We start from the raw sequence: 26,501 nt of genomic DNA on the forward strand, positions 1-26,501 counted from the left end.
CCTGGGCTCAAATCTCTGTCTCGAACAGATTCTTGAGACTCCACTAGGCCATTGAAGTTATTACTTTAGTGATCCCTTTTTCTCCTGCACTCTGTGCCGCCTTCCAATAACACCCCGACACCACCGCCACTACTTTACACCACCTCGGGGCTAATTCCGCGCTGTTGGTTTATTTCTGGCAGCAAGGAAGAAAAACGAACCCTCTTCGGGCTGGAAACGGACTTTCGCAGGTTCCCCCAAGCCTCCTGGCGCCCAGCTAGTTTCGGTTTTGGTAGAATTCACCGGCAGGACCGGTGTGCGCGTCCCGGGGGGCTACCCATCCCTGATCTCTGGTCGCTTTGGCTCAGAGGCGGGGACAAAGGCAACTCCTCCGGCCCCTGCTGTGGAAATGGTAAGATGAAATACTTAAGCGTATATTCCAAATACTGAGAAAGAGTGCCCTCGACTCTTTCTCAGTATTTGGAATATACGCTTAAGTATTTCAAGGAAGAGATGCTTCTTCCAGCCTAACTCATGCACCCGGTCCCGCAAAGCAGTCAAAATGGGAGCCCAGCGGCCTCCACCAAACCCTGTTTCGCTGCGTCTTCGCTTTGGCAGGAAAGGTGGAGACTTTTCAACAAGTGACAAGTGTCCGATGTCTCGGAAGTCGGCCGTGTCCCTAGTCCACTCTCGCTAGCAATTCGGGTGCTCTCGGACCTGGATCACCGCCCTTAGACAGACCCCTCCTCCCCAGTTGGCCTGCGAGAAGTGTCCCAAATTCTTTTTCCTTTCCTCATCTTGGGCCCCGCAGCTATGGGTGATAAAGGGGAGAATAAGTCCTCTGTCAGTCAAGGACACAAAGAATATTTAAGAAAAGCAATAGATCTTCCAGCAATTTCTGTCTCAACCTCCCCGCTCCAAAAAAAAAAAAAAAAACCTCTAGTTTATAGCAAACCCGTCTCCCCGCCTCACCGCCTCCTTTTTCTCTCTCTGAGACCTGGATCTTGAAGGCAAAGCCCAAACAAACCTCCCAGCCTGCCAGGCACAAGAAGGTGCGGGGGCACTGACGGCGGGAGCGCTCCCTCTGGCGAAGCTGTCACAGTGACGAGGGGAAGGGGTGGGGGATGGTCTGAAAGCAGGTTGCCAAGAGACGCGCTCAGGTGAAGTAGGGAGGAAAACCAGCGAGAATGGAGGGGTGGGAGCCCGAAAAGCAGAGATGACCATTAGGACCTCCACAGGTTCCCGGGCTAATCGGACTTTGGGAGGCTTGTAGAGGGAGTGGTGGTTCTCCAGTTTTATAACTAAAAAGATAACACAGCCTCCGGGCCGCGTGGGCGCGACACAGCTCAGGCGGTTTCTAGTGCCCCCTGCTGCCGGGAACTCAGAAGCGTCTCACGAGGAGCGGCTACTTTGCGAGCACTCCTGTGACTTTCCCGGGCGTCCTTGATTCCCCAGGCCTGGGGACCCACCAGGTGCCGGCGCCCGCGGCCCGCTGCTTTTGCTGTGCCAGGACGTGGTTTTCTTGGACCCACAGGGGGACCAGCCTGCCAGGCCCGAGAAACGGTCCGAAGTCCCCTGGCGGAGTAGTGCCCCAGTCACTTTAAGAGCAGAGCCTGGTTCTCGCACGCGGCGGGGATGAAGCAGTTAGCACTGCGGGCAAAGGCCGCTGTTTGAGGAGAAACGCGCCGGGCAGATGCAGATGTGTTTGGGGAAAGCGACAGACAAACTGAGAAGCCGCGGGGTGGAGCCCACAAGGACTCTGAGAAAAACGTCCTAGCAGACTCTGTGTGTGTGCCGAGTCCCCAGAACCTCCCCTCTTTTCCCCCGCCCTGCAAATACCGGGAACTAAAGAGCGGCTCTGACTGGAGCTGGTCCCCGCGGCGCTCAGGGGGAAGAATGCGCCCTACTTGTCCGGGTGGAAGAGGGGGAGCTCGATAGGGGCCCTGGCGGCGCTCCGCCGAGGGCGGGAACCGCTGCCGGGAGCCTCCTCTGGCGCGGCAGGGAGTTTTCCACTGTGTCGTCTTTTGCCAGCTTCGCCACACTTCTAATTGAGGATCTCCACGTCCAATTTAAAAAGCCCTCGGTCGGCCAAGCAGGAAAAAAGGGAAAACCCTCTTAAGACGGAAGGGGAATCTGGTGCCTCTGTGGCTTCCTGCTGGCGGGCACAGCAATTTGGAGTGGCGTGGTAACCCCGCGCCTCCCTGCTCCTCCGGACCACCAGCCATTTCGAGCGCACCCGAGAGCTGGCACCGACGGGGTACTGGGGACGGCGGCTCTCGTCCCTCGGATCCTAGCTGCCAAAGCCCCTTTCTGTACGGCCTTGTGCAGTTTTCCTGTGTCTGAGCGTCGCGATCCAGAGCCTAGCTTGTTCCCGAGTTTGCAAACCAGTCCGCGAGACAATAGGCGCTCGGTGCTGCAGGTCGCTAAAAGTTTCTAGTCCCTACACCCTCCGAACCCAACAGCTGCAGGACGAACAAACAGACGCCCAGGGGATGAAAAACGCATTCGTCTCTGCAGCGGTGGGAGGTTGGCGGCTGAATTAAAGGCTTCCTCGGGTTGCCTGCACTGGGACAGGGGCTGGGGTTCCGTGTAGAGATGAGGACTGGACCCTGGAAGGGAGGCGGGTGGCCTGAGAATTAATGGCTAGGAAAGACACTGAGGTTTTTGCATTTGTCTGGTTTTTGCATTTCCCTCCCGCATAGAAAAAAATCGAGTTTTCCTAAGAATCCGTTTTATGGGGCAGGTCAAGGGGAAGGGATAATGGACTGCATGAATCTCGTAGATTCCGCAGGAGAAGATTCTCTCTAGTCACTATTCCCCTGGAGACTGGAACCCTGGCATTAGGAAGGCACTGGATAACACTGCACCCCAAGATGCCTCGGTCCTCCTCCATTTCCTTATTGGCTGGAACTCCTCCCTGAATTTACAGCGTCTTTTTCTCACCCACCCCCAGCTGCGTGGCCCCCCTTTATACGGGCGTGAGGATTGAGAAGCCAAACAGCTGAAAAGAGCTGAACCCCACCTCCCATCCCCCACCCCCACTCCGCGCCGTACCGCTGTCTAGGCCTTCCTCTGCCAGAGCACCTCCAAAGCGTCCCGGACTGGGCAGAGTCGTCCTGGCGTTACTCCTCTGGGAGGGGAACGGATTAGGGCCCGAATCTCTCAAAGGTGCAAAAATCCAATCAAGAAAGGGTTTTCAGGTATACCACGGAGGATTAAAAACTTTAAAGACAAATTCAGTCTTTGCCTAACAGCAATGGTAAAGCATTTATTGAGCTCTTACTACATGTTCCGCTTTCATGCGTGATTTAATGTTCATAACTTTAAGAGGTGGGACGAGTATTTTAAATCAAGTCAGTGCTTCGGGAAGTTAAGTAACTTAACCCAGCTATTCCCATGCAGCCCAAAAGTCTCCAAGTCCCTCCTAACTTATTGCTCTGGCAACAGAATACCTTAGGTGGGAAGAATGAAGCGTGGGCGGCAGGCTGGGTAAGTGGTGCCCCCAAGCCTGGCCTCTACTAGCCGGACGCCGGGTTGGGACCGGAGGCAGGGGGTGCGCTTGATTTTATTCCCAAAGAGAAAGACCGGTCTTTGCTAGGGCGGAGGGCTGGTTCCGCGCCCACAGGAGCTCCGGGGACAAGAAGGGGAAGTCTTTGGTTGGGGTGGAGGACGCAGGGTGGGAACTACCGGATTGCCCCCTAGGAATGGGGGATGTTGCGCACCAGTAGAGGGGACTGGAGAGGCTTCGTGGTGGCGGTGGGGATGGGGAGTTAACTGGAGGGGACAGCAGCCCTGCTTGAAACTCTGACCCCAAGAGTCAGAGTGAAGAAGGGCAGCTGCAGTCTGAATTGGGTGTGCAAGCTGCTCCTGGGGCGCACTGAGAAGGGAGAAGCGAACTGGGGACTCGCAAGGAGGGCGGGAGTGCGCTGGGAGCCGCTGGCCTGCGGCGGTGCCGGAGGAGGGCGGTGACGAGGTTGGAGGGGGGCGCAGGGACCCGCGGAGAGCCCAGGCTTAACTAGCATTCTGCGGTTCTCTCCCCCACCTCCCGCCTCCCCGCGCAGGTGCCGCCGCCGGACGGGACTCTAAGATGAAGTTATGGGATGTCGTGGCTGTCTGCCTGGTGCTGCTCCACACCGCGTCCGCCTTCCCGCTGCCCGCCGGTAAGAGGCCTCTCGAGGCGCCCGCCGAAGACCGCTCCCTCGGCCGCCGCCGCGCGCCCTTCGCGCTGAGCAGTGACTGTAAGAACCATTCCCTCCCCGCGTGGGGGGCCGCCGGCGGACCCCCTCGCATCCCTACCCGTCTCCCGCACGCACCCCAAGCCAGCCGGATGGCTGTGTGGCCTCCCGACCCATGGGCAAGGGGTGCGGGTGCTGAAGCCCCCAGGGCCTTGCCTGAAAGCGACACGGGCCGGTTTGCCCAGCGCAGAGGGGATGGAAGTTTTATGCTGCCCCTTTAGCATTCCGATGAACAAATATCCTCCCCACCAGCACCACCTCCTCATACACACACACACAGCTGTCCCCTTTTCTGTTTCCTCATCTATACACACTCCCAGTTCTTCTTTCTTCCAAAGCCCTTTATCTGTGCGACTGTGCCTGGCTATCCTTAATTCTGAAAACGATTGCACTTTCATCCTAAACTGCGCCTGCAAGCCGAGAGGCCGGCTTTTCACAAAAGCAAACCAGAGGCAGAGAAAACACAGAAGGGCCTACATTTCCAGAACAAGCGTCTGGGTAGTGTCAGATCTGTTCAGAAAAGTACCTCTGTTCAGAAAAGTTCCGGTTCTAGAAAGACTTAACCATAAATAGTGTTGGCTGGGACTAGGGACAAAGACTGTAGCTCATTCCACATGTGACAATGCTAACTCTTAAAAAAAAAAAAAAAAAGCCAGGTTATTCTTATTAGAAATTAAGTCTGTGATTTACCTCCCAAAAATTAACATGTTTTAGAAGCAAGTCAGTTAGGGAATATCGGCTGTGATGTGATATTATTTTCCCTCCATTCCTTAGAAGTGTATTACATGAAGTGAGAGATGCTATATTACAGGTGATAGAGGCTGTTTCGGAGGCATAATGTCAACAAAGGTAGCAACAGAAAATTTCACAACCCCAGAATAAAGAAGGAATGAGTTGTATGTGACTAGGATACCACCCTGGCTACTGTTCCCTCCCCACCCCACCCCCACCCCCAGAATTATCCCTTTTGCGCTTGAAACTTACTGTGGTCACAACCACAGTAGTAATCCCAGAACAATCAGCTGTGTACTGAGTCCCCCAAACCCATTGGCCTTGGGCTACAAAACAACCCAGAAATGCAATGTGCTTATTTTATGCTTAATTATAGCAACAAAAGCATCTTCTTCCACAAATCCCAAGAAAGACAGAAAGTGGATTTTTTTATAAGGCAAATTAAGACTTCAAAAGTAAGTTAGGGAACATGGTTGATCCTTTGAAACTAAAGTGCCTGTTCCAAGAATGTCTGTCAATTAACTGTGTAAACCTATTTTAAAGACTTTTATTTCCATCACAAATTTCATGTATATAAATATTTCTCCAGCAGAAACTTTAAAATGCCCCTTAGTGCCAGGTCTTCCAAAACTGGCTATTCATTCACTCAAAGGGCCTAGACAAGAGGGACAGGAACACGGTGGCAGATAATAGTTCTCTAACCCAGACATTGCCAAGAGAAAAATGACTGTGCCTGATTACAAAGCTGATTAATTCATGGAGGTTTAATTGCCATATTAGTGTCCTGTTTAACTAGGCTCATTTAATACTGGCTCTGGCTCCTGGCTCAGTTTTCAACTAACTCTGTGTGACTTTCGGGCAAGTTACTTTCGAGCTCAATAAATACTCTGTAACTGTACCATGAAGAGAGGCCTTTCTGCTCCACAATGCCAGCGGCTATGATTTGCCCCTTGGCCTTTATGCTCCTGTCACAAAGTCCTTTGGTAAGAGTCTCCTGGGAAGAGACTGGAGTCACCTAGGGAACTTTAAAGAATACTGATGCTACATCTCACCCCAGGAGATTCTGATTTACTTGGTTTGGGGTGTGGCCCAGGCACCTGAGTTTTTAGGTGTTCCCCAGATGAGTCTAATGTACAGCCAGACATGAATCACTACAGACTGATAATATCCAAGAAAATCTGTGGCTCACATAAGGTACAGTCACAAAGCAAGCAAGTTAGCACAGATTGTGGGGTTGAGGGCATGTTGTGGGGAAGAGGGATTGCTTCCCTTTTCCAGAACTGATGCTATGTCATCAATGAACAAGATTCTCACTATTTACATTTGAACGACAGAACACACCCCATTGTGTTTTGTCAATGGAAAGACCTAATAGATCCTAGAGGAAACCAGAAAAAGAAATGTTACCAAAGAGAAACTGAGCTGCATTCTAAGCCAAATTGACTCTTTTCCAGGTATGTTTGATTCAGTAGCAAGCTGTCAGCGCAAGGAAGGCAAAATAATGACAGTATGCAGACTTTGAACTCTCAACCAGTGTCAACACGCCCCTGTCACAGTGCTGACATTTATATCCTGCACTGTACACAGTGCAACTGGTTAAGGCTTATGTAGAAAAACATTAAGTCACCACATTTCACTAAAAAATAGAAAGTATCATAAATTCCGATTCCTCTACTTCCTTCCAAATGCTTGTAACTTAATGATTGAGCAAAAGAGCTTTCTTGCCACAGTAACAGTCATTCTGTGCTTTTCACAGGAGGACCGGAATATACAGTTTGCACACTCACCTTTGAGATTGCAGGTGTCCTGCTGGTTCCAGTTTAAATGAAACATTCAGAATAGATAACCAAATAGAATTCATAATTGGCCAATGGGCTTGCCTAGAGGCTGGCTGTAAAGTAAATGGCCCACGGCTGCCTCCTGTAGCAACTTCTAGCCTGCATAAACTCAAGGACTTGTGATTTGACTTTTGGGACACCTAAGACTTTTCTCTTTCGCTATCTTTGTTCATTTATTTTGCTTTTTGCCACTATTGTGTCCAAAGGGCGATTAGAGTAGGCATGAGGAATCTGCAAGGTGAAACTTGCAAATGTCATAGCATTTTCTTTTTTTCTTTTTTTTTTTTTTTTTTTGAGATGGAGTTTTGCTCTTGTTACCCAGGCTGGAGTGCAATGGCATGATCTCGGCTCACTGCAACCTCCGCCTCCTGGGTTCAGGCAATTCTCCTGCCTCAGCCTCCTGAGTAGCTGGGATTACAGGCACACGCCACCATGCCCAGCTAATTTTTTGTATTTTTGTAGAGACGGGGTTTCACCATGTTGACCAAAATGGTCTCGATCTCTTGACCTCGTGATCTACCTGCCTTGGCCTCCCAAAGTGCTGGGATTACAGGCTTGAGCCACCGCGCCCAGCCGTCATAGCATTTTCAAGCTGAAAGGAAACCCCTCTAGTCCTGAAACCGAAAGAGGCAAAGCAGTTCGTCTAGAGTGTGCCACAGTTCCATAATCGCAGGAGGCAGGTCTGAAGCTGGGATCAGAGCTTCCCCCAAACAACTGAAATGCACTTTATATGGGAAGGGAAGGATACTTTATATGGGAGGAAGGTCTTGAACTAACGGCCTAGACCATGGTTCACAAGTTTGTCTAAATTTATTGAAAGTTAGTACATCATAGTCATATTCCCTATCTCAACTCTAAATGTATTTCATAAGTAAAAGCATAAAATGCATGTAGTTTAAAAAATTTGCATCTAAATGCATACATCCATTCACCAAATAGTTACATGTATGCCTGCCTGTGGCAGGCACTGTCCTAGGTGCTAGGGATACCTTGATACACCTAGTAAACAAAAGTCCCTGCTCTCACGGAACATACCTTCTAGTAAATGTACATGTATGGTGGAATGAAAAATCCAACATAAAGAAACCTCAGTCCAGTAAGGTGGGCTTAACTTTTTGTGCAGCTAAAAACCAACTGAAATGACATTGAGCATCGTTAAGTTGTAATTACAAGTAATTTCCAATTTAGTGTAATATATGGGATTATAGTCTACCAGTTTGTTAGCAGGTCACAAAATTTCCTATAGAAACAAGTTTTTAAATTAAGCTATCAGGTTTTCAGGGTAGCCACAAAAACCTATGTAAACCATAATATAACTGAACTGTCATTCACAATATGATCAAGTGAGAGTCTCTGCCCTGGGGGCCACATCCCATAATCTGCAAAAGGAGGGAATGGAACAAGAAATCAGGAAGGTTCAGCAAGCAAGAGCTCAAGGTAACACATTCAGACCAGACTAGGATTTGGACCCCAGCCTTGCCACTAAACTGAGATGTTAAGCTGTTACTTAACGTCCCTTAAGCTTCAGTTTTCTCCCCTGTAAAATAGTCATAACAGTAAACCTGTCTCATGGGTTGATGTGAGGGTTAAATTAGATATTGCTTTGTAAACCCTCTGCTCTATAAATAGGGATCATAGTTGTCACTTGCCACCCTCCTACTTGCAATGGCCCTCCCTGGGCACCCAGTGAATTCCCTTCTTCCGCTGTGACATCTGCCAGGATGCTGCTCTAAATGGTGGGATTTCAGCAGCACAAAAGCATACGAGGAGTGAGAGAAATGCAGCTCTTGTGGGCAGGCTATTTTGGGCCTCACTGTTGGTTGGTCAGCACGTAGGCAGGCCAGGCTTGCCTGGGATCATGCCCCTGGGTCAGATGCCCCTGGCTCTTCCAAGGTTTCACAGCTCCATTTCTTCCCCACTTTCCAAACTCACGTATTTCCTGTGGAATTTTTCTCACCAGACTCCCATAGTTATGTTAGGGAAACCTCTTCCCTTACGGGAAGGAGGGAACTAAAGTAGGGTAGGCTCTTTCTATGTAAGTGATAAGAGGATTGTGAGTTGGAGGCTACCTATATGGAGATAGAGCGTTTCTGTTGTAAATGATCCCAGCTGAACATTTAATCTGTTTCATAACCCCAGCATAAAAAACTTTTAGTAAACTCTGAGACCACCTCTATAGAACTAAGGAAGCTTCTAGTACAACAAGCTGGGTAAATGTTAAGCTTTCAAATCTAATGTCATGAAATATAGAATTTAGAATAAACAAACACCATCCATCTATTGTGTCTTATTGCTTAGGGACTATATGAATTAACAATACTATAACCAAGTAACTACCTAAGCTGGAAAGGAGCTCTGCCACTTGGGAAGGGTCTCTTGGAATCAAGAAATTGCACATCAGATTCTTATAGGAGGCACTGATCTTTTACTTGAGATCTGAAACCAACATTCTCACTCTGACCCCTATTTCTGGAAACCTATTTCAAACTATTACTGTGTATAGAAATCTGTTTAAGGCTTAAATTGATTTGGCCAGTCTTAGGACCTTAGGCTGACCCAGGGCATAAGCAGTATATTCAACAGGTTCTACCTCAACTGATGTAAAAATTAAAGCTCCCTGATACTTTCCCCTCCTAACATCTCTTTGATCTTTGTTTATTTATCACTCATGGCCCATAGCACCTCCATTTGATTAAAATACTTGTTCTTTATTTAATTACTTGAGCTCAAATAGGAAACAAACATTAAATATCTTTCATGTACTGGGTGCTGTGTGACCTCAAACAACCTAAATTTCTAAATAAAGTTGCTTGTGATATAGTTGTAAACTATTGCTAGGTGAATGGGCAGATGTCTGGATGGGTGGATAGAATGTCAGTCAGATAGATATGTTTATTGTGTAGGGTTTAGGTGAGCTGTATGCATGCATGGTGAAAATTCCTAGCAGTGAGGTCACTGGGATTTGGGGATCATAGCAGTGATGACTTCAAGGATGAGGGAGGATTTGACCTGGTACTTGAAAGATGGTTGTTGGAAAAAAAAGGTAAAAGGAAAGGAGGATATTCCATACTAGGGAACAGCATGGGAAAATTTGTGACCATGATGTGGGGAAAGGACAGACCAGTCTCCAGATTCTAGAAAGAGGTGCTAAGAAGTGGTGGGAAATTGACGATGCTTTGGTAGGTGATACCAGATTGTGTGATGCTATAAAATTAAGGAAAAGGTGTTAGCTCTGCTTTTAATAGCAGTGGGGCACCCATAGAGCAGGCAGGTGACAGCAAGGGGATCTTGCTTCAAAGCTGTCTTGAAGCAGAAGTTACCTAAATACCCAGACTGCTTTTGAGTGGGGCCTCCGGCATAAGCATGTCTTTTATTTTGAGGTATTGTGCTCTTATTTTTAACAATCTTCTAAACACAGGCACAATGGAATCAAACTACTAGCCACAAGTAAGTGAATAGTTGCAAATAAACACTTAATTTTAAAGCTAACGACATAGCACCTTTTAAGTATCCACATGATTAACACAGTTCTTGTCCTGAAATCAAATAAGTTTGAGCTCTACAATACAAGAGGAGATACTATTATCCCCATTTTACAGATGAAGAAAGGAGACCTAGAGAGTTGTTCCAGGTCACAAACCTAGTAAGTGGTAAAGCCAGAATTTAAACCTCAGCCTTTTGGCCTGAAAGCCAATTATTTCTTGACTTTACTCATACAAGCATGCATATTAATGGATTAAGAAAATACAGACATTTGGCTTGCTTAAAAATGCACTCACTAACCCTAAAACAAGGATTTCCAGGAAAATTAAACAAGCAAGCGAAGAGAAAGGAGAAGCAGAGACTATTAAATTTCCTTTAGCCCCTTTTAAAATTTCCATTTGGGCTGTGGTAGGCTTAAGCAAGTATTATTAATGACTACTTCAAAGTCCAGATCAGGACATTTGAAGAAGAGAAACATGAATTTCTCTAAGTAGTCCTATAATATTGATGCTTTTTGCAATGAAAGAAGGCTCCCTAACTCTGCAACAAAGCAAGGTCTTCTCAAGTGTTTGGTAGGCAGACAGCATTCGGGAAGCCTTGTGGGAGACAGTTCACAGATCACTCCCATTCTGCCCAGCGAGGGGAGGGGATGGCATCCACATGGAAACCTGGCATGACTGCACTAGTGCCAGAGTGATGGCCTCAGTGGGAATAGGAGTATGCATAAGCAGACTTGGGTCACCCCTGGGAAACAACAGACTAGCTCAGTAAAGGCAAAACCCACTTTTGCATGACGTTAATAACATAATCGAAGTAGAAAAGTATGATTTTAAAACAATATGGCCTTCCAGTTTTTTTGCCTGCAAACCTGCAAATAAGAATGTTAAAAAAACGATTACCTACTTTGAAGCTTTCTAAAATTTTTTATCATAAGTTTAAATGGTTATACCAGATGTCACTGCTAACCCTTTTGGGAACCGTATATATGCTTTAAATATTCTTTTGGCAAAACTTTTGCACCTGCACATGTAGCTTATTCAATTCGTGAAAAATGATCAAACTAATCAGCCCACATCAATTGGCTTTTTGGTCAGAAAAGGTCTGACTTTATTTTCAGTTCAAATATTCATGTTAATATATACCCCAGGACAACTCTCACACTTCTGAATCCCAGTTGTAAGGTAAAGAGATGGACAGGTGAACAGTCAGACAAGCAGAGAAAGCAATGAGGCTTTCCAAGGGGCCTGGCCAGGAGGAAGTACGCAGCAACTTGAGTCAGGATTTCTTGGTTTATTCATAAAGTTTTCTCCTGTTGCAAGTGTTTGTAGTACAGTGAACACCCATACACACTTCACTAAGACTGACTTCTTTTTCAGCATTTTGCCTCATTTTTTCTGAACCATTTGAGCATTTGTTACAAACATCAGAACGTTAAGTACTTCAATGTCTATCTTCTAAGAACAAGGACAATGTCTTATATAGGCACAGTTCAGTTATCAGTCTCAGGAAATTTAACATGGATATAATACTATTATCCAATAAATAGTTCATGTTCATATGTCCCCAATTGTAGCCGTTATGTCCTTTACTTTTTTTTTTTTAAAACCAGGACCATGAATTGCGTTTGATTGTCTGGTATCTTTATACATCTTAAATCTAAAATGATTCCCAAGCCTTTTTTTTTTTTTCCCATGACATGGACATTTGTGAAAAGTCTGGGCTCTTTCCCCAGCCATTTCCCACACTGCCCTTCAGTTTGGATCTGATTATTTCCACATGATTAGATGTAGGTAAACATCCTTGGAATGCCATGTTCCTGACGCTGTGTCCTCACATCAGGAAGCGCCCAATATCAGTTTGTCTCAAGGAGCCTTTCATGCATGAATGCCTTTGTATGGCACCTGAAGGTGTTTATCCCTGGGACAGGCCCCACAGTAGAATGGCGAGATGGATGAGAAGCTCACCGTTTCTCAGTAAGGTCGAAGGGGGATTGGTAAAGTGGATGCGGGCAAAGAGAACTGCAGCAGGAGCATCTGCAGGCAGACCAGACATTTTAGGACACGGCACATGTGGAAATTAGGAAATGGACATGGATTCTCTCTCAACCACCCATAGACGCTGCAGAAAGTCTTCATGTGCCCCCAGAGGGCCAGGCGCCTCAGTTTGAAGAGATATCACTGAGGCGCCTGGCCTCATAGTGCACACCAAGATATAAGCCATAGTGCACACCATAGTGCACACCAAGATATCACTCATGGGCTCAGGGTCTGCTGACATTTGCGTGTTTAGTTGTCAGGCATTTTGATGAGCACAGAAGAGCTCACACAGCCTCTCAAGATGGGCCTGTGGCTTCTGCCCACAACCCACCATGCCAAGGGCTCCAGGCCCTGCACAGAGGTCTCTCCTCTGTAGAACATGCTAGACTAAGTAGGGACCAGTGTCTGGATCCCCTTTCACGCAATCTTGCTTTGTCTAGAGACAGTAGAGTTGACTGTGCTGCTGCCTTCTGTGTAAACATTGCTGAAGGAGGGTCCCAGATGTGACAACCATATTGGCTTACATTAGGCACCATTTATGAAATGCATTCTGTGGACCAGGAACTGAGCTTGAATCTTTTCTTATGTTATCATATTAATTTGACCTGAAGGAAAAGGGTGACTAGCCCCATTTGAAAGAGGAAATTGAGGCTTATAGGGTTAGCAACTTAGCCAGGGTCTGGACACAGGGCAGCCCGAGTCCAGCACTTACACTTGTCGCCACTGCACAAGATCACTTCCTGCCAGCCCAGGATACTCAGATGTCACTCTTCTGACTCCATAAAAAAATCATTAAGGAAAAAAAATTAGGCAATGCATTTAGTAGATAAAGTTGTTTTATAATGATAACCATATCTCATTACCTATAGAGTCTTTGAGATTCCCGTAAATTCACTCACCGGGGGTAGAAATTCCCTCCTAATATCTGACCACAGGAATCTATCAAACAAATTCAAATTTTAAAGAAGATTTCTTTCATCTTCTCTTAGTCTTTCCTTCTTGTTCAAATCACTGAGACCCTTACATGCCTTTTACCCACTGCTCAGTGGGTCCTCTGGGACGGGCTGCCGGACAGACGCTGAGTGCAGAATCCAGCGAGGTCCTACAGCCTCTCAGGCTGAGGGCAGGGCTTCACTGAAAGAAGAAAGGAGAGACACCCCCACAACCACCTGCCTCTGATAACACCAGGGAAGATTTACCCTAGTGGCTTTTTGTGCACTTAATTTTACTGGATAACTTTCTTACCCTTCTCTGTTAAGTTTTTTATAAGGGCAGTAGCAAAGCTCCTGGTGTGTGCTCGTTAGCTTGGGGTGTTTATTACTGGCTGTGGAGTGCTTTTAGCTCACACCAGGTGTTCGTGGATTAGCTAACAAATGAACACCCTGTCGGGTGTTTTTCTGACTTAAAAGCGAACAGTGGACACTTTCCACCCAGGGAGACCATGCTGTATTACTGTAAAATCATTAGCATAACTATGATAAAAGCATGGACCCCATGCATAGAAATCAGAGCAAGACGATCAGAACCTGAGTAACAAAAGGAATTTACTGTCTGTCTCTCCCTGAGTGGGGTTTTCTGGCTATTTGTATTCATGAGTAATTTTCAGTCCATTTATTACAAATCTTCTTAGTTGAGTTGTAGGATAACTTAGGATACAGTACAACTGGTATGTGCAGTGTCATTCAGAGTGGGTGCAGATGGCAAATAAGATGGCATTTTGATGGGCAAATTGGCTCTTCAAAGTACACCCATAGCTCCTTTTTCTGTAAAGTGTTTTGCATTCTGGTTGGTCTTTTTCTTCTGCCTTGAGAGAATCCAGAAATGCTTTTTTAAAACGACAAAACACTGGTGTTTTTACAAAGCAAATACTTTTCAAATAAACCGGTGTCATGCCTTACTTTCAACAAACCACTGGTCCTGAAGAGAATGCCTGGTAGCTCTGGAAATGGTCGCAATGACTTAGTAAATTGCCTCAGCCGGTGATTGTTTTAGGAAAATAGATGCTGTGGACACTTCTGAAAGTTAACCCAAGAGCAGCCTATGATCAGGACAGTCTACCAAACACTAGATGAATTCTGCGTCCAAAATAGGAAAGCAAGGAAGGTCATTACATAACATAAGATGCATCAGCATTCAGTGCTTAGTGATCTATGGGCTTTTTTAAAAAAGTAGTTCAAATAAGTGGCAAAGTCATCACTTTGAAATAGAAGCAGATGACAAAACTTTACAGAAGTTTTTCAGAGAACCGGAACATTCTCATGAACTCACATTTAGAGTCCATTCTCATGGACTGCACATTTTCAAGGTCGCTGGAGGTCAAATGAGAATAAGTGTTGACAGCCCACAGATCGGCTTCCAGGACAAACTGCTTGGCTCTCCTGATCCATTTTGTACCACTTGCAGTGGGCAATTCTAGCCTTGGAGTCATAAGCCAGGTATGACGTAAGCATACTTGAAGCAGCAAAAACAGGAATGAATACAACTGAGATGCGAAGAGAGTGGTAAATGGAGTGTTTGACTTGTGGGTGATGGAGACTGAAGGAACCATAGCATGTGGTTGTAGTGTGTCCTCTCAGGGGACATGGGGCCCTTCTCTATTTTTACAGATGGAAACTGATGTTTAAGAATGCCTCACAGTAGAATCTGGATGTCTTCAGATGCAGATACAGGGTCCTTTCTATATATCTTTTACCTCTGTTAAATAGAGCACAGGAAAATGACTTGATGATTTAGAGAGGGTTGATGACAATCATTTCAAATGTAGCCGAGACATTGAGCCAAGAGATAAACTGAAGGGGTTGAGTACTGCAAAGTTTTAAAATACCTCCTGTGGGGTTTCATGGGGCCCCTGATGATAGTGGCTGAGCTGAATGCTGCTGGGGCGTCAACCAGAGGTGGTCTTCTCCCCGAAAGAGGTGACCAAAAAACTCACATCTGGCCACACTTTCCAGCCAAAGCTTAGACTATTCTCATCTTAGCATTTTGGAGCTGGAAGGGGCCCCAGAGAGCACTGAGTTGACCTCAGAAGGGTTAAGTGACTACTTCCAAGGTCGCAGGGCTGATCAGGGACTGACCCAGGACTGGAATCCAGGCCTCTGTTCTCTCCAGCTCTACAGCAGGAGCCTGGTCATTTGGTGCCAGCATGAGTTGGAGGAGCTTCCGGAGATGGGGCCTCTCTGTCTGGATCTGCTGCCGTGCTGGCTGCAGCTTTTCCTGTTTTAACTGGGAAATTGCCAGAGCTGCCTTAGTGTGACATGCAAGAACCAGGACACGGGAGAGATGCCCCTGAATGGCATCGCTTTTCCTTTTTCGGAGACAATTTACTCTATTCTGTGGCCCATGGCAGCCAAACTTTAGGATCTATTTAGTGTACCTGAGTACATACTGAATTTTTTAACAGAAAGTATATTTCTCACTTCCTGTGCTGAACCGGTAAATGTGTATAGATGAAACCAGCATGTCTTGCACTTATTTCACAGTAAATTCCCATATGCCACAAGACTTGAAATGCTCCACGGTAGTAGAGTTTTTATTTAAAAACAAAAAGACAAGTTTGAGCTTTGAAACGGAACCACCAAGTCCACATTTACTAGCCCCGTGGCCTTCACCAAATATTTGTCTTCTCTGAGCCTCAGCTTCCTGAGCTGTAAAGTGGAGATAGTATTCAATTCAGCCTTGAAGGGATGCTGTCAGTTGAAAGTCAATGTGTGAAAGTAGGCAGTATTCCACTTTTATGTTGGTAATGTTTTTAAGTGCTTCAAGGAAGCTCTTATATAATGTATAGCCTGATGAAATTTTGTCATATGAGAAGTTTTACAGGTTAGACTCAGCCATGTAGTAATGATATTCTTGTAATGATATCCCAACATTAGTGAAAGAAAATCATGTTTGTATCTTATAGAAAGATAAAAATAACTTATTCTAAAACAATGACATTCGTTGGGACTCTTGAGAAGTTGTATCAATTTTAAGTTAATCTTTTCTTTTCATGTAAGTATGTATGGTGTGTCTCTGTGTGTAGACACATATGTATGCTTGCACGTGTGTATGTGTTTATAGACAGAGAGTGATCTATATTTTTTAAGATACTTGGCCTGTAGAGCAATTTGCACTTTACCCACAGGATAGGTAAGCAAAGAATACCAGATTGAATGTCTCCCACCATTAGGGGGTTTTTCATTTTCCTCCTGTCTAACGACAGCCTTTCGTGGGAAGCTCTACATGTCAGGATGGATGGCACTGCACCTTGGCAGCCCCAGATGCAGCATCCTGTGGCCTCATCCTCCACATCCTGCTCCATCCCAGAACTGGGCCCCACCATCTGGGGCCCTCTCACCTGATGTACCTCTCACCTGTGTGGTCTTGGCTCAGGCAACAGATCACCCCTATAAGACTCATTAGCCCTCACCCTTCCAGTCACAGAAGCTGGACACTTTCCAGTGAAATAGCAAGGCTGTTCTCCCTAGAGCAAGAAATCCCTGAGCCTTATCTCTAGGGCCTCTTCATCAGGCAAGCTCAGCTCATGCAGGTCTTAAGCCTGGCCTGAAGAACCTCCCCTCCTGGACAGGGGGCACTGTGGGTACTAGAGTCAGGCCCCCTGTCTCCTGGGTCCCTCTGAGCCTCAGAGACCTTCCCTCCACCCTCTAGATAAGGAGTTGTGTCCTTACCACTTTGTTCGTCATAGACAACCTTGTGCCACCTCCCTCTCAGGCCCATGGGTTGAAAACTTCAGATGAAAGTCAGCTTAGACTCCCTGCCTGGCCAGGCTGAGGAGGGGGCAACAGCTACAAGTATAAAAATGACCTCTGATTAAAAGATAATTAACCTGTACTATTTTTAGACAAATCTGGCATTTTAAGAAAAGACTTTGTCCAATAATGCCAGCTTAACCAATATAACATTTTGAATTATGTAATTTTGAGTTCAGCTATTACAGGAAGGACTTGGACCCCTCACCATTGTTCCTATAAAAAAGACTCAGTTGACTTTACAAAATAGTCACCATCTCAGTTCTTTGTTCCTGAGGTGACATTACTGGATTTTTTTCCCCATAATCGAGGGCACCAAAGTCTTTGCAGTGAACAATTTGTTCCCAGAGTGGTGCCCCAGGACAAGGTTTCGTTTGTTTAAGTAACACTGTTTATACAAAGAACACATCAAAGTTAAAATATTTTAAATAGAATAACGCAAAAATATTTAGTTCCACTCTGAAGGATAGCTTAAGTGCATCTGAGCATTTTGGATTTCCAAAAACTTTAGCTTTTATATGAACATGTTTTCCAAGATAGATCCTCCAAGCAGGCCTGGGAAATGAGCAAGGATTTGACCTATTTTTTTTTAATGATGCTTCTCTTTTGTGGTTTGCAAGTATTTCACTATTAAAGTTAATAAATGAGGGTCATTTGTGTATCTGACATTCTGCCAAGCCTTTTATAGGATAAAGACAGAGATGTGCCAGTAAGTCTTAATTCAGGGAACAAATCCAAACCTAAATCCCTCTGCTTTTCCCTCAGTTCAGTGATTTCCTGGAAGATGGAGGCAGCTGCGGGCATCTCAGCTCATCACCAGGAATTTCCTGCCTGGGCTGGGTGAGAGGCCTCTGCAGAATAATTAAGGACAGGCTCAGTGAGGTTGCCTAGCACCCTCTGCAGAGGAGTATGGCTCCTAATGCCCCCAAGTGCCTCACATCCATAAATTGAGGCTGGCTCTAAGAATGAACTCATTTAATTAAAAGAGGCAGGCCTATTTGCCCTGTGGTTTAAAAAATATACTGCCCTTTCCTGGTTTTCAGAATTCATATCCATGTAAATTTTTCAGCATAAATATTTGTCATTTGTTCTATTTTTCATGAATATAAAGGGGAACAAAAACCTTGAGCTTAATAAGAGTTGCCTATGGCCTGAACTTGAGGCTTAAATATTTCCACATTAGCAACAAGGTGTGAGGGAGATTTTCCACCAAAAGAAGGAGTTTTCATTAGCCACATGCCAGAAAGCCTTTTTTAAAGAACAAAATATAGACTTTATTTTTTAGAGCAGTTTTAGGTTGACAGTAAAATTGAGGGGAAGGCAGAGTTCCCATATACTCCCTACCCCTATACATGTAGTACCTCCTCCACTGTCAACATCTCCCACCAGAATGGTACATTTATTATGATTGATGAACCTACACTGACATATCATTATCACTGAAAGTCCATAGTTGACATTGGGGTTCACTCTTGGTGCTATACGTGCCATGGGTTTGGACAAATTTGCTATGATGTGTATTCACCATCTACCTGAGATGTCTGTCTTTTACCTGGCAAACAAAGCCTGTGACAGAGCCCTGCGGTCAAAATGTCTTAAAAAGGGAGGAAAAATGTTTTTCAAGATCTTTCAAGTATTGAGGGCTAAAAACAAACTATAAGTGCTGATTCAAATTCTTATTATTACTCCATTAATATGAAATTATGTAACATATAGATTAATGAGTCTCTAAGCCTGTATAATTTGAACTTCTGTGACTCTAATGTTTTCCCATTAGCTTATGTTAAAATTTCAGTAATTTTTTACCCTCAATTCTGATTGATCTTCAGTTGATTGTTAATTGATCTTAACTTTCTATATGCCCAGGTTCCTAAATAAATGGCCTACTTAAAATTATTGAATAGAGCCCATGATGTGAGTCTTTTTGTAAACAAGAGTCTCTTTTGTTTTAATTTGAAGACCATTCTGTATAGATAGATATATTAGGATTAATGACTCTTATATTAACCATTAGCCACATGCCTAGTATTGATCACTCCTAATATATCTATCTTATAAGTTTTGATTTCTATACAAGCATTTTTTTTGAAACTGGGCACATCTGTATTTATTTCCTCTTCAATAGCTTATCATTGAAAGAAATCACCAGTAGCAAAAGCAGCTCATTGTTTTAAAAAAGAGTCATTCATTTCTGTCAACGTGATTTAAAGTTGTTGTTTTGTTTTGTTTTGAAAGAAAACTTCCTAAAGGAAGTCCAGTGAGAAAGCAGTCCAAAGGAAAGGACAAATTAAAAGTACTCTTGGTCTGGCGCGGTGGCTCAAGTCTGTAATCCCAGCACTTTGGGAGGCCGAGGCAGTTGGATCACTAGGTCAAGAGATAGAGACCATCCTGGTCAACATGGTGAAACCCCGTCTCTACTAAAAATACAAAACATTAGCTGGGCATGGTGGTGCATGCCTGTAATCCCAGCTACTCAGGAGGTTGAGGCAGGAGAATTGCCTGAACCCAGGAGGCAGAGGTTGCAGTGAGCCGAGATCATGCCATTGCACTCCAGCCTGGGTAACAAGAGCGAAACTTCATCTCAAAAAAAAAAAAAGTACTCATCACTGCACTCCAGCCTGGGTGACAGAGCGAGACTCCATCTTTAAAAAAAAGAAAAGGCACTCTTTTGGACTCCCTTAAGAAAGTATTACTCAGGAAACAGAGCTCTTTGGGAGACCCAGGGGAGGTAGGCACTGGGAGTTACTGCTACTGCGAAGCTGCAGAAAGCGGAGGAGGAAAGGCAGTTTGGAGACAGTTCTTCAGCTCTCTGGTGGGCAGTGGCTGTGCCATTCAGAGCAGAGTAGCTTTCCTGAGTGATGTGGGCTGTTTATTTTGTAGCATTTTATTTCATAAAGATGCAGTTCTCAGCTGAAGTCCCAGTGTCCCCTTGAAAAGTTAAGAACTTTCTTTTCCCCTAGTAAAATAGCCTGACTCATTCAGCCAGCAGTTACCTTGAGGGCCTACTCAAGCACTTGGAGATCCATCAGTGAACAAGCGGGACAGACAGAGTTCCTGCCTCTGGGAGTTGACATTCTTTTGGAAAGACAGACTGTAAATAACAAGCCTAAGAAATCAGTTAGATGGTGTGTTAGAATGTAGCAATAATTATGGTGGAGGGGAGGCACAGGGCAGCAGTATCTGGATTAGGGGTTAGGAAAGGATATTATTTTAAACAGGGAGGTCAGGATGGGACTTGTGGACAGTGACATTTGAGCAAAGACTTGAAGGAGATGTGGGAGTGGCCACAGGGTTCTCCAGAGGAACCAGGGTTCAGAAGGAGAGGGGAAGCCAGCACAAAGGCCCTGAGTTCCTGACTGTTAGAGCTATAGTTCTCGAGGGATGGTGTTGCTCCTAGGGGACATTTGTAATATCCAGAGACACCTTGATCTGTCATGACAGATCCTATGGGCCTTGTATTAGTTCATTTTCTTGCTGCTATGAATAAATATCTGATCCTGGGTAATTTATAAAGGAAAGAGGCTTAATGGACTTATGGTTCCACATGGCTGGGGAGGCCTCACAATCATGCAGAAGGCAAAGGAGGAGCAAAGTCACAAAGTTGCAGACAAGAGGGCATGGGCAGGAAGGGGAACTGTCCTTTATAAAACCATCAGATCTCATGAGACTTATTCACTATCACAAAACAGCACAGGAAAAACCTGACCCCATGATTCAGTTACCCTCTCATGACATGTAGGGATAATGGGAGCTACAATTCAAGATGAGATTTGGGTGGGGACACAGCAGAACTGTATCAGGCCTCTCCTGGGTGGAGATGCTGCCAAACATCCTACAGTGCGCAGGACAGCCTCCCACGATGAAGAATGATCCAGCCCAAAAGGTCAGTGGTGCTGACACTGAGCCCCGTGTTTGAGGAATGGTAAGGAAGCCAGGGTAGCTAGAGGAGAGGGAATAAGAGGAGAAACAGAAGAGGAGGTTTGAGGTAATAAAGGCTGGAGGAGAGGGGTGGCCAGGTCAGGCAGGGCCTTTAAGGCCAGTGTGGATTTGGGTTTTTCCTTCAAGAGTAATGGGGAGCCACTGGAAAGTTTTGAGCAAGGGGATTATGATCTGCATTTAAAGTATCCCTCTGTGTGCTGGGTGGAAAACAGATCAAAGGTGGGGAAGGGTAGAATGAAGCCCAGTTCAGGGGCCACTGCTCTTGTCTAGGCAAGAGGTGACAGGGCTTCAGCCGGTGTGGAAACAGCTTTGTGAATTCCATACAGCTAATCCAGCCAATGCTAAATTTCAGATAGCAACAAGGCTTTCTAGGGATTCCAATCACCAGTCTTTTCATTATGATACATCATATGTTTTCTATATTACACACACACACACACACACACACACACACACACGTGGTTAAGTTGCCTTTGCTAGGTTTTGTTTTATAGGAAGGGATACCTGATATATTTTAACAATTAAATAAGTTACATTTATGACAAAACAATTTGACATGGGTGAGACATAATGTAACCTTTTATGTTTTAACACAATCTTGGCAAAAAACATTTACTCTTGCTGACAACTCTTCTGTGGTATATTTCTCTAAGCCACTTACAATCCTAAACATAAATGACCTGAAAAATGAGGTGAGTGGGGCATAAAAGGCCTAATACCTAAGAAATAGGTGTTTGAATTGTTTTCCCCCACCCATTTAGAAATTTATTACATTGTTCCATTAGTTACTTTTCTCTTCTTACTTGATTTACCAAAACAAATGCTGAAATAGGGCAGAAAGCACCAAAAGACTGCTGATTCATACTTTTACCAAAGGTCTCAGACATCTCACTGTCCCCTCGTCCATTCTCCATGTGATCTCCCTGATGAGCCTCTTGTCCTGCTTGCAGCCAGACAGTGGGAGCCCAGTGACAGCCTGCAGCAGAGGCTGGACCTCACCCCTGGGGGCAGGGCTGCTCTGTCCACAATAGCATCTCATTTCGTTTATTGCTCTGATGTACAAATGCCACTGTACGCTATCACTGGGCTTTGGGGCTTTTTTTTTAAGTCATGCCGTTCAAAGGAAGGGGTAAATTAGTCTCTTCGTTAGTAAAATATAAACTGTTTTCCTGTTCCTTAATGATTTTTAAGGAAGTTTTAAACTATAGTTGCATTCCTGAGCTCTTCATTTCTTCTGTCAGAATGGTTCTTGTCCCAGTCAGCCACGCAAGATCAAAGCAAGTTTCAGGGAACAGCATTCAGTATTCCAGATGAAAGTAGCCATATTAGAAGACTTCACTTTTTTCACCCTCTAAGATGGTGTCCCTCAAGGTTTGGTGTGAGGATTTTTGACATTAGAATTCCTTGGGAGCTTGTTAGAAATGCAGATTCCTTGGCCTCTCCCCAAACCAAATGACTCATCATCTCCAAAGGTAGGGCCAAGAATCTGCATTGCAGTCAATATCCAAGGTATTTTCCCGCACACTCACATTTAAGAACCATGACTCTAGGTTGTGTGACTAGGCAAGAAAAATGGCCCTAGAGGATTGGCCAGCTCAGGGCGAGCTCTGTGTGGACTTGTTAAAAACAGTGGATGTTATTCAGAGGAAAACTACACTTCTAAGGATTTGTTTTCTTTGAGGAAGTATGTCACCACCACATTAGTCTCCTTTTCCAGCTAAATCATTTTTGCCTCTGTTCTTGGTGATTACAGTGGTCCCATAGGTTAACCAGCTGATAGTTTTGCTGTGGGTCCAATCTTTGCTGACTTTAGGGGGTCACTTTGATCTTGAAGATGACTTGAAATGATCATTTTGTCTCATATACCATTTTTTCTTTTCTTGTTGCAGCAAATATGCCAGAGGATTATCCTGATCAGTTCGATGATGTCATGGATTTTATTCAAGCCACCATTAAAAGACTGAAAAGGTCACCAGATAAACAAATGGCAGAGCTTTCTAGAAGAGAGCGAAATCGGGAAGCTGCAGCTGCCAACCCGGCAAATTCCAAAGGAAAAGGTCAGAAAGGCCACAAGAGCAAAAACCGGGGTTGTGTCTTAACTGCAATACATTTAAATGTCACTGACTTGGGTTTGGGCTATGAAACCAAGGAGGCACTGATTTTTAGGTACTGCAGTGGCTCCTGCGATGCAGCTGAGACAACGTATGACAAAATATTAAAAAACTTGTCCAGAAATAAAAAGCTGGTGAGTAACAAAGTAGGGAAGGCATGTTGCAGACCCATCGCCTTTGATGATGACCTGTCATTTTTAGATGATAACCTGGTTTACCATATTCTAAAAAAGCATTCCGCTAAAAGGTGTGGATGTATCTGACTCCGGCTCCAGAGACTGCTGTGTATTGCATTCCTGCTACAGTGCAAAGAAAGGGACCAAGGTTCCCAGGAAATGTTTGCCCAGAATGGAAGATGAGGACCAAGGAGGCAGAGGAGGAGGAGGAAGAGGAAGAGGAAGAAGAAGAGGAAGAGAAGGAGGAAGAGAAAGGCAGCCATCATGGGAGCCTGGTAGAGGGAAATCCAACTACAGAAAACTGGACAGGAGAGAGAGAAAACAGCCCTCTGGATTCTCCAGGATGGCAGCTGATGTCACTAGAAGCTCAGGGCTGATGTTCCTGGTTGGCTGTTACCACCGTTCCAGCTGATACAGTCCACCATCAACCGATCACCGGTGTGGTCGCGGATGCACTTGAAGAACCAAACCAGTCTATCTCCTGTGGTTTGTTTTCATATGTCCGAAGACACCAGGGTAACAGGAATCCTGGTGTCACTCCTTGTCATCACGTTTTACTGCTGAAATTAAGAGAAGTTTATTTTTCTGTCACTCAGTGGAGACACACCCTGGAAAGGAGAGGAAAAAAAAAGCAGATACAAGAGATAATCACTTTTGCCTTTGAAAGTCGAGGCATGAGGTTTACTACAACCAGCATTATTGCCAGTGGTTGATGATTGATTTCCATCACGGTGTGCAGGGTGGGAAGAAGTTGGCTAGGAATCAAAAAGGCTGTGCTCATGATTAAACCCAAACCTGAAGGTATTTCCTTTATGTCCTTGGAAACAGGAAACAAGTTGTGGTTTTCAGCAGCATTCTTGTAGCAGAGAAGCGGGGAAGGCCCCCAGCTGCCCCCTGGCAGGGAGAGCCTCCTGGCCTGTTGGTTTACAGAGAGACAGACGGTACATACCCAGCTCCGTTGATGTGTGGTCACCAGTGACCAGAGAAGCTACTCGATGCAATGCATCTGTTTCAGATACGGAAACATAGAGAAGATATTTATTGAGATTTAAGTTATTGTTATTTATTATCGTTCACTAATGAGTTTCTCTTTTTTCCCTTATTTATTAAAGTTTCTTTTCAAAGGTGCCAAAGTATATGTGCTCACAAAATGCAAAGAAAGGTGACAAAAAGAAATTTGAATTGGGAACAAGGGTCCATGCTTTTCAAAGTATTAAAAAGTTTTTTGCTAGTTAAAAATCACTTACTTTACCTTTTCAGGAAAATTTCTTATTAATTTCCCCACAGATTTCAGCATTTTTCCCAATTTTTATTTGTGGAGCATCTTGGGCAGGCCCCCATTCCTGGAGCAGCATGCAGAAACCAACAGCACTTGGCTTTATTTCTTCCTTGCTCCATCGCTGAACAGAAATGTCGTGGGCTCCACTTCCTGCTGTATTTAAGCTCTTGGTCCCCTCCACGTATATCTATCTCTACTATGCATAACCATGTGTAGAAAAGGTTAGTTCCCTTTAGTAGGTAGTCCTGGATTTAATGCTGACCTAAAAGTAATGTCAACAGTGCTGTCAGGTAGCTACCATTTTACAAACTCCCTCCGTCCCTGCCCACCCACCACCCTCCTGAGAATATGCCGGCTGCCCAGTGCAGCCCAGGAGACACAGGGGCCTTCCACAGATAGGGTCTGCCAGGTCCTATACAACCCCTGGGCTGTCATCGAGGGTCAACAGTTGCTGCTCCTATATACCCGAGCACCTGACAGCTCACTGGGGAGCAGATGGCTCAGAAAGGTACTGAGGAAGCCACGTCTGGGCCAGCCATAGCCACACACATGGAGCCTCATACTTAAGAGTGTGCTGCCTTTAAATGAAGGAGGTCGGGGCCAGTACGGCAGCAACATAGGGAGACCCTGTCTCTACAAAAAAATTTAAAAAGCCAGGCATGCTAGTGCACACCTATGGTCCCAGCCACTCAGGATTCTGAAGAAGGAAGATCACTTGAGTCTAGGAGGTCAAGGATGCAGTGAGCTGTGATCATGCCACTGCACTCCAGCCTGAGTGACAGCCTGGTACCCTGTCTACAAAAAAAAAGAAAGAAAGAAAGAAAAAGAGGTTAGAAAGGGAGGAAGTATGGGGTGGGAACAGCCACCTCCTCTGTGCCCTAGATTGTGAATTTGCAGCCGACACACTAGGCCCTGTATTAGAGCTTGTTATACATTTCATAAAAGGGATTTTCATCAAGGAGATGATCTATCACTACCATAGTGGCTATTAGCCACAAAACTATGACAGATTTAGCAGTTAAATGAGCTACCGTCCTCCATCAAGTAATCGGATTGATTTTACAAAGTAACAAGAAGCAGCAGATACCAGACATCCCATCCCTTCCCCACCAAAATACCCAAATTCTTCATGGTTCTGCCCTTTTCTGTCCTTTCTGCTCCCCTTGCCCTCCTGGGACATGGAGGAAAGGTCTTCCCTCTCACTATCCCTTGGGATCTTGCTGAAAGTCAGACTGCTCGAAACAGTGACAAACCCCAGCCATCCAGGCACTCATGGAGTGCAATTTGGATGTGGCCCCGGGGACATCTGCCCCTTTCAGAGATCCCTGGCAGGTGCAGTGGCCACTGTTCCCAGGCTTCAACCTCAGTGACCCCCACCCTAGCTCCCCATGGAAAGTCCCTGCCCAAAAAAGCTGTAGGATCCAATGGGTGTTGACAGCTCGTTCCCAGCATCACCTACACACCACAAGCAGGTTTTATTGGAAGCAAATTGCTCCACCAAATCCACAAAAGGGTAAAGTTTGTGATTTTTCTTTATCATTGTGATCACCATCTGATACAGTAAGGAGTGCACTTGTTTGGAAGTTCTGACTTCTCTGATCTGTCTTGGTCGTTTGTGTTATACAACCAAAGTTCTCTACAGACTTTATTTTTGTACAATATCATTTTGTAACTTTTTACAAATAAAAACCCATTTCTATCGCTTTCTGTACTTCTGTACTTCCTCGCATGCACTGGGCCAGGCAGCCATCCTCAAGCATTTATTAGGAATCATCCCCTTCTTACCACACAGCCCACTGGATGGTCAGTGGCCTTGCCCATCAACTCCCAGCAACCAATCACCACTCAGGAGGGAAAAAACTTGCAAAATTGTTCTTCATTTATTCATTCAACAAACTCTCATGGTGTGCCTGCACTGTGCCAGCACTCTTCCTGGCACCAGGGC

General features: G+C 45.2%; 1 protein-coding gene across 2 annotated transcripts in view; it reads left to right on the top strand.

The window, feature by feature from the left end:
• Positions 1–26,260, top strand: part of GDNF (glial cell derived neurotrophic factor) — a 27,993-nt gene extending 1,733 nt beyond the window's left edge. Inside the window, exons 2-3 of one of the 2 annotated variants that reach the window (XM_002745035.6) lie at positions 4,041–4,217; positions 22,880–26,260. In XM_002745035.6, the coding sequence (XP_002745081.1) occupies positions 4,067–4,217; positions 22,880–23,364 (636 nt within the window). In that variant the 5' untranslated portion in view covers positions 4,041–4,066 and the 3' untranslated portion in view covers positions 23,365–26,260. The remainder of the gene's footprint in view (positions 1–4,040; positions 4,218–22,879) is intronic. The other variant, XM_017969950.4, reaches the window with a different exon arrangement.
• Positions 26,261–26,501: the final 241 nt, after the last annotated feature.

The sequence above is a fragment of the Callithrix jacchus genome, chromosome 2, assembly GCF_049354715.1.
Source record: "Callithrix jacchus isolate 240 chromosome 2, calJac240_pri, whole genome shotgun sequence".
NCBI classification, from domain to species: domain Eukaryota; kingdom Metazoa; phylum Chordata; class Mammalia; order Primates; family Cebidae; genus Callithrix; species Callithrix jacchus.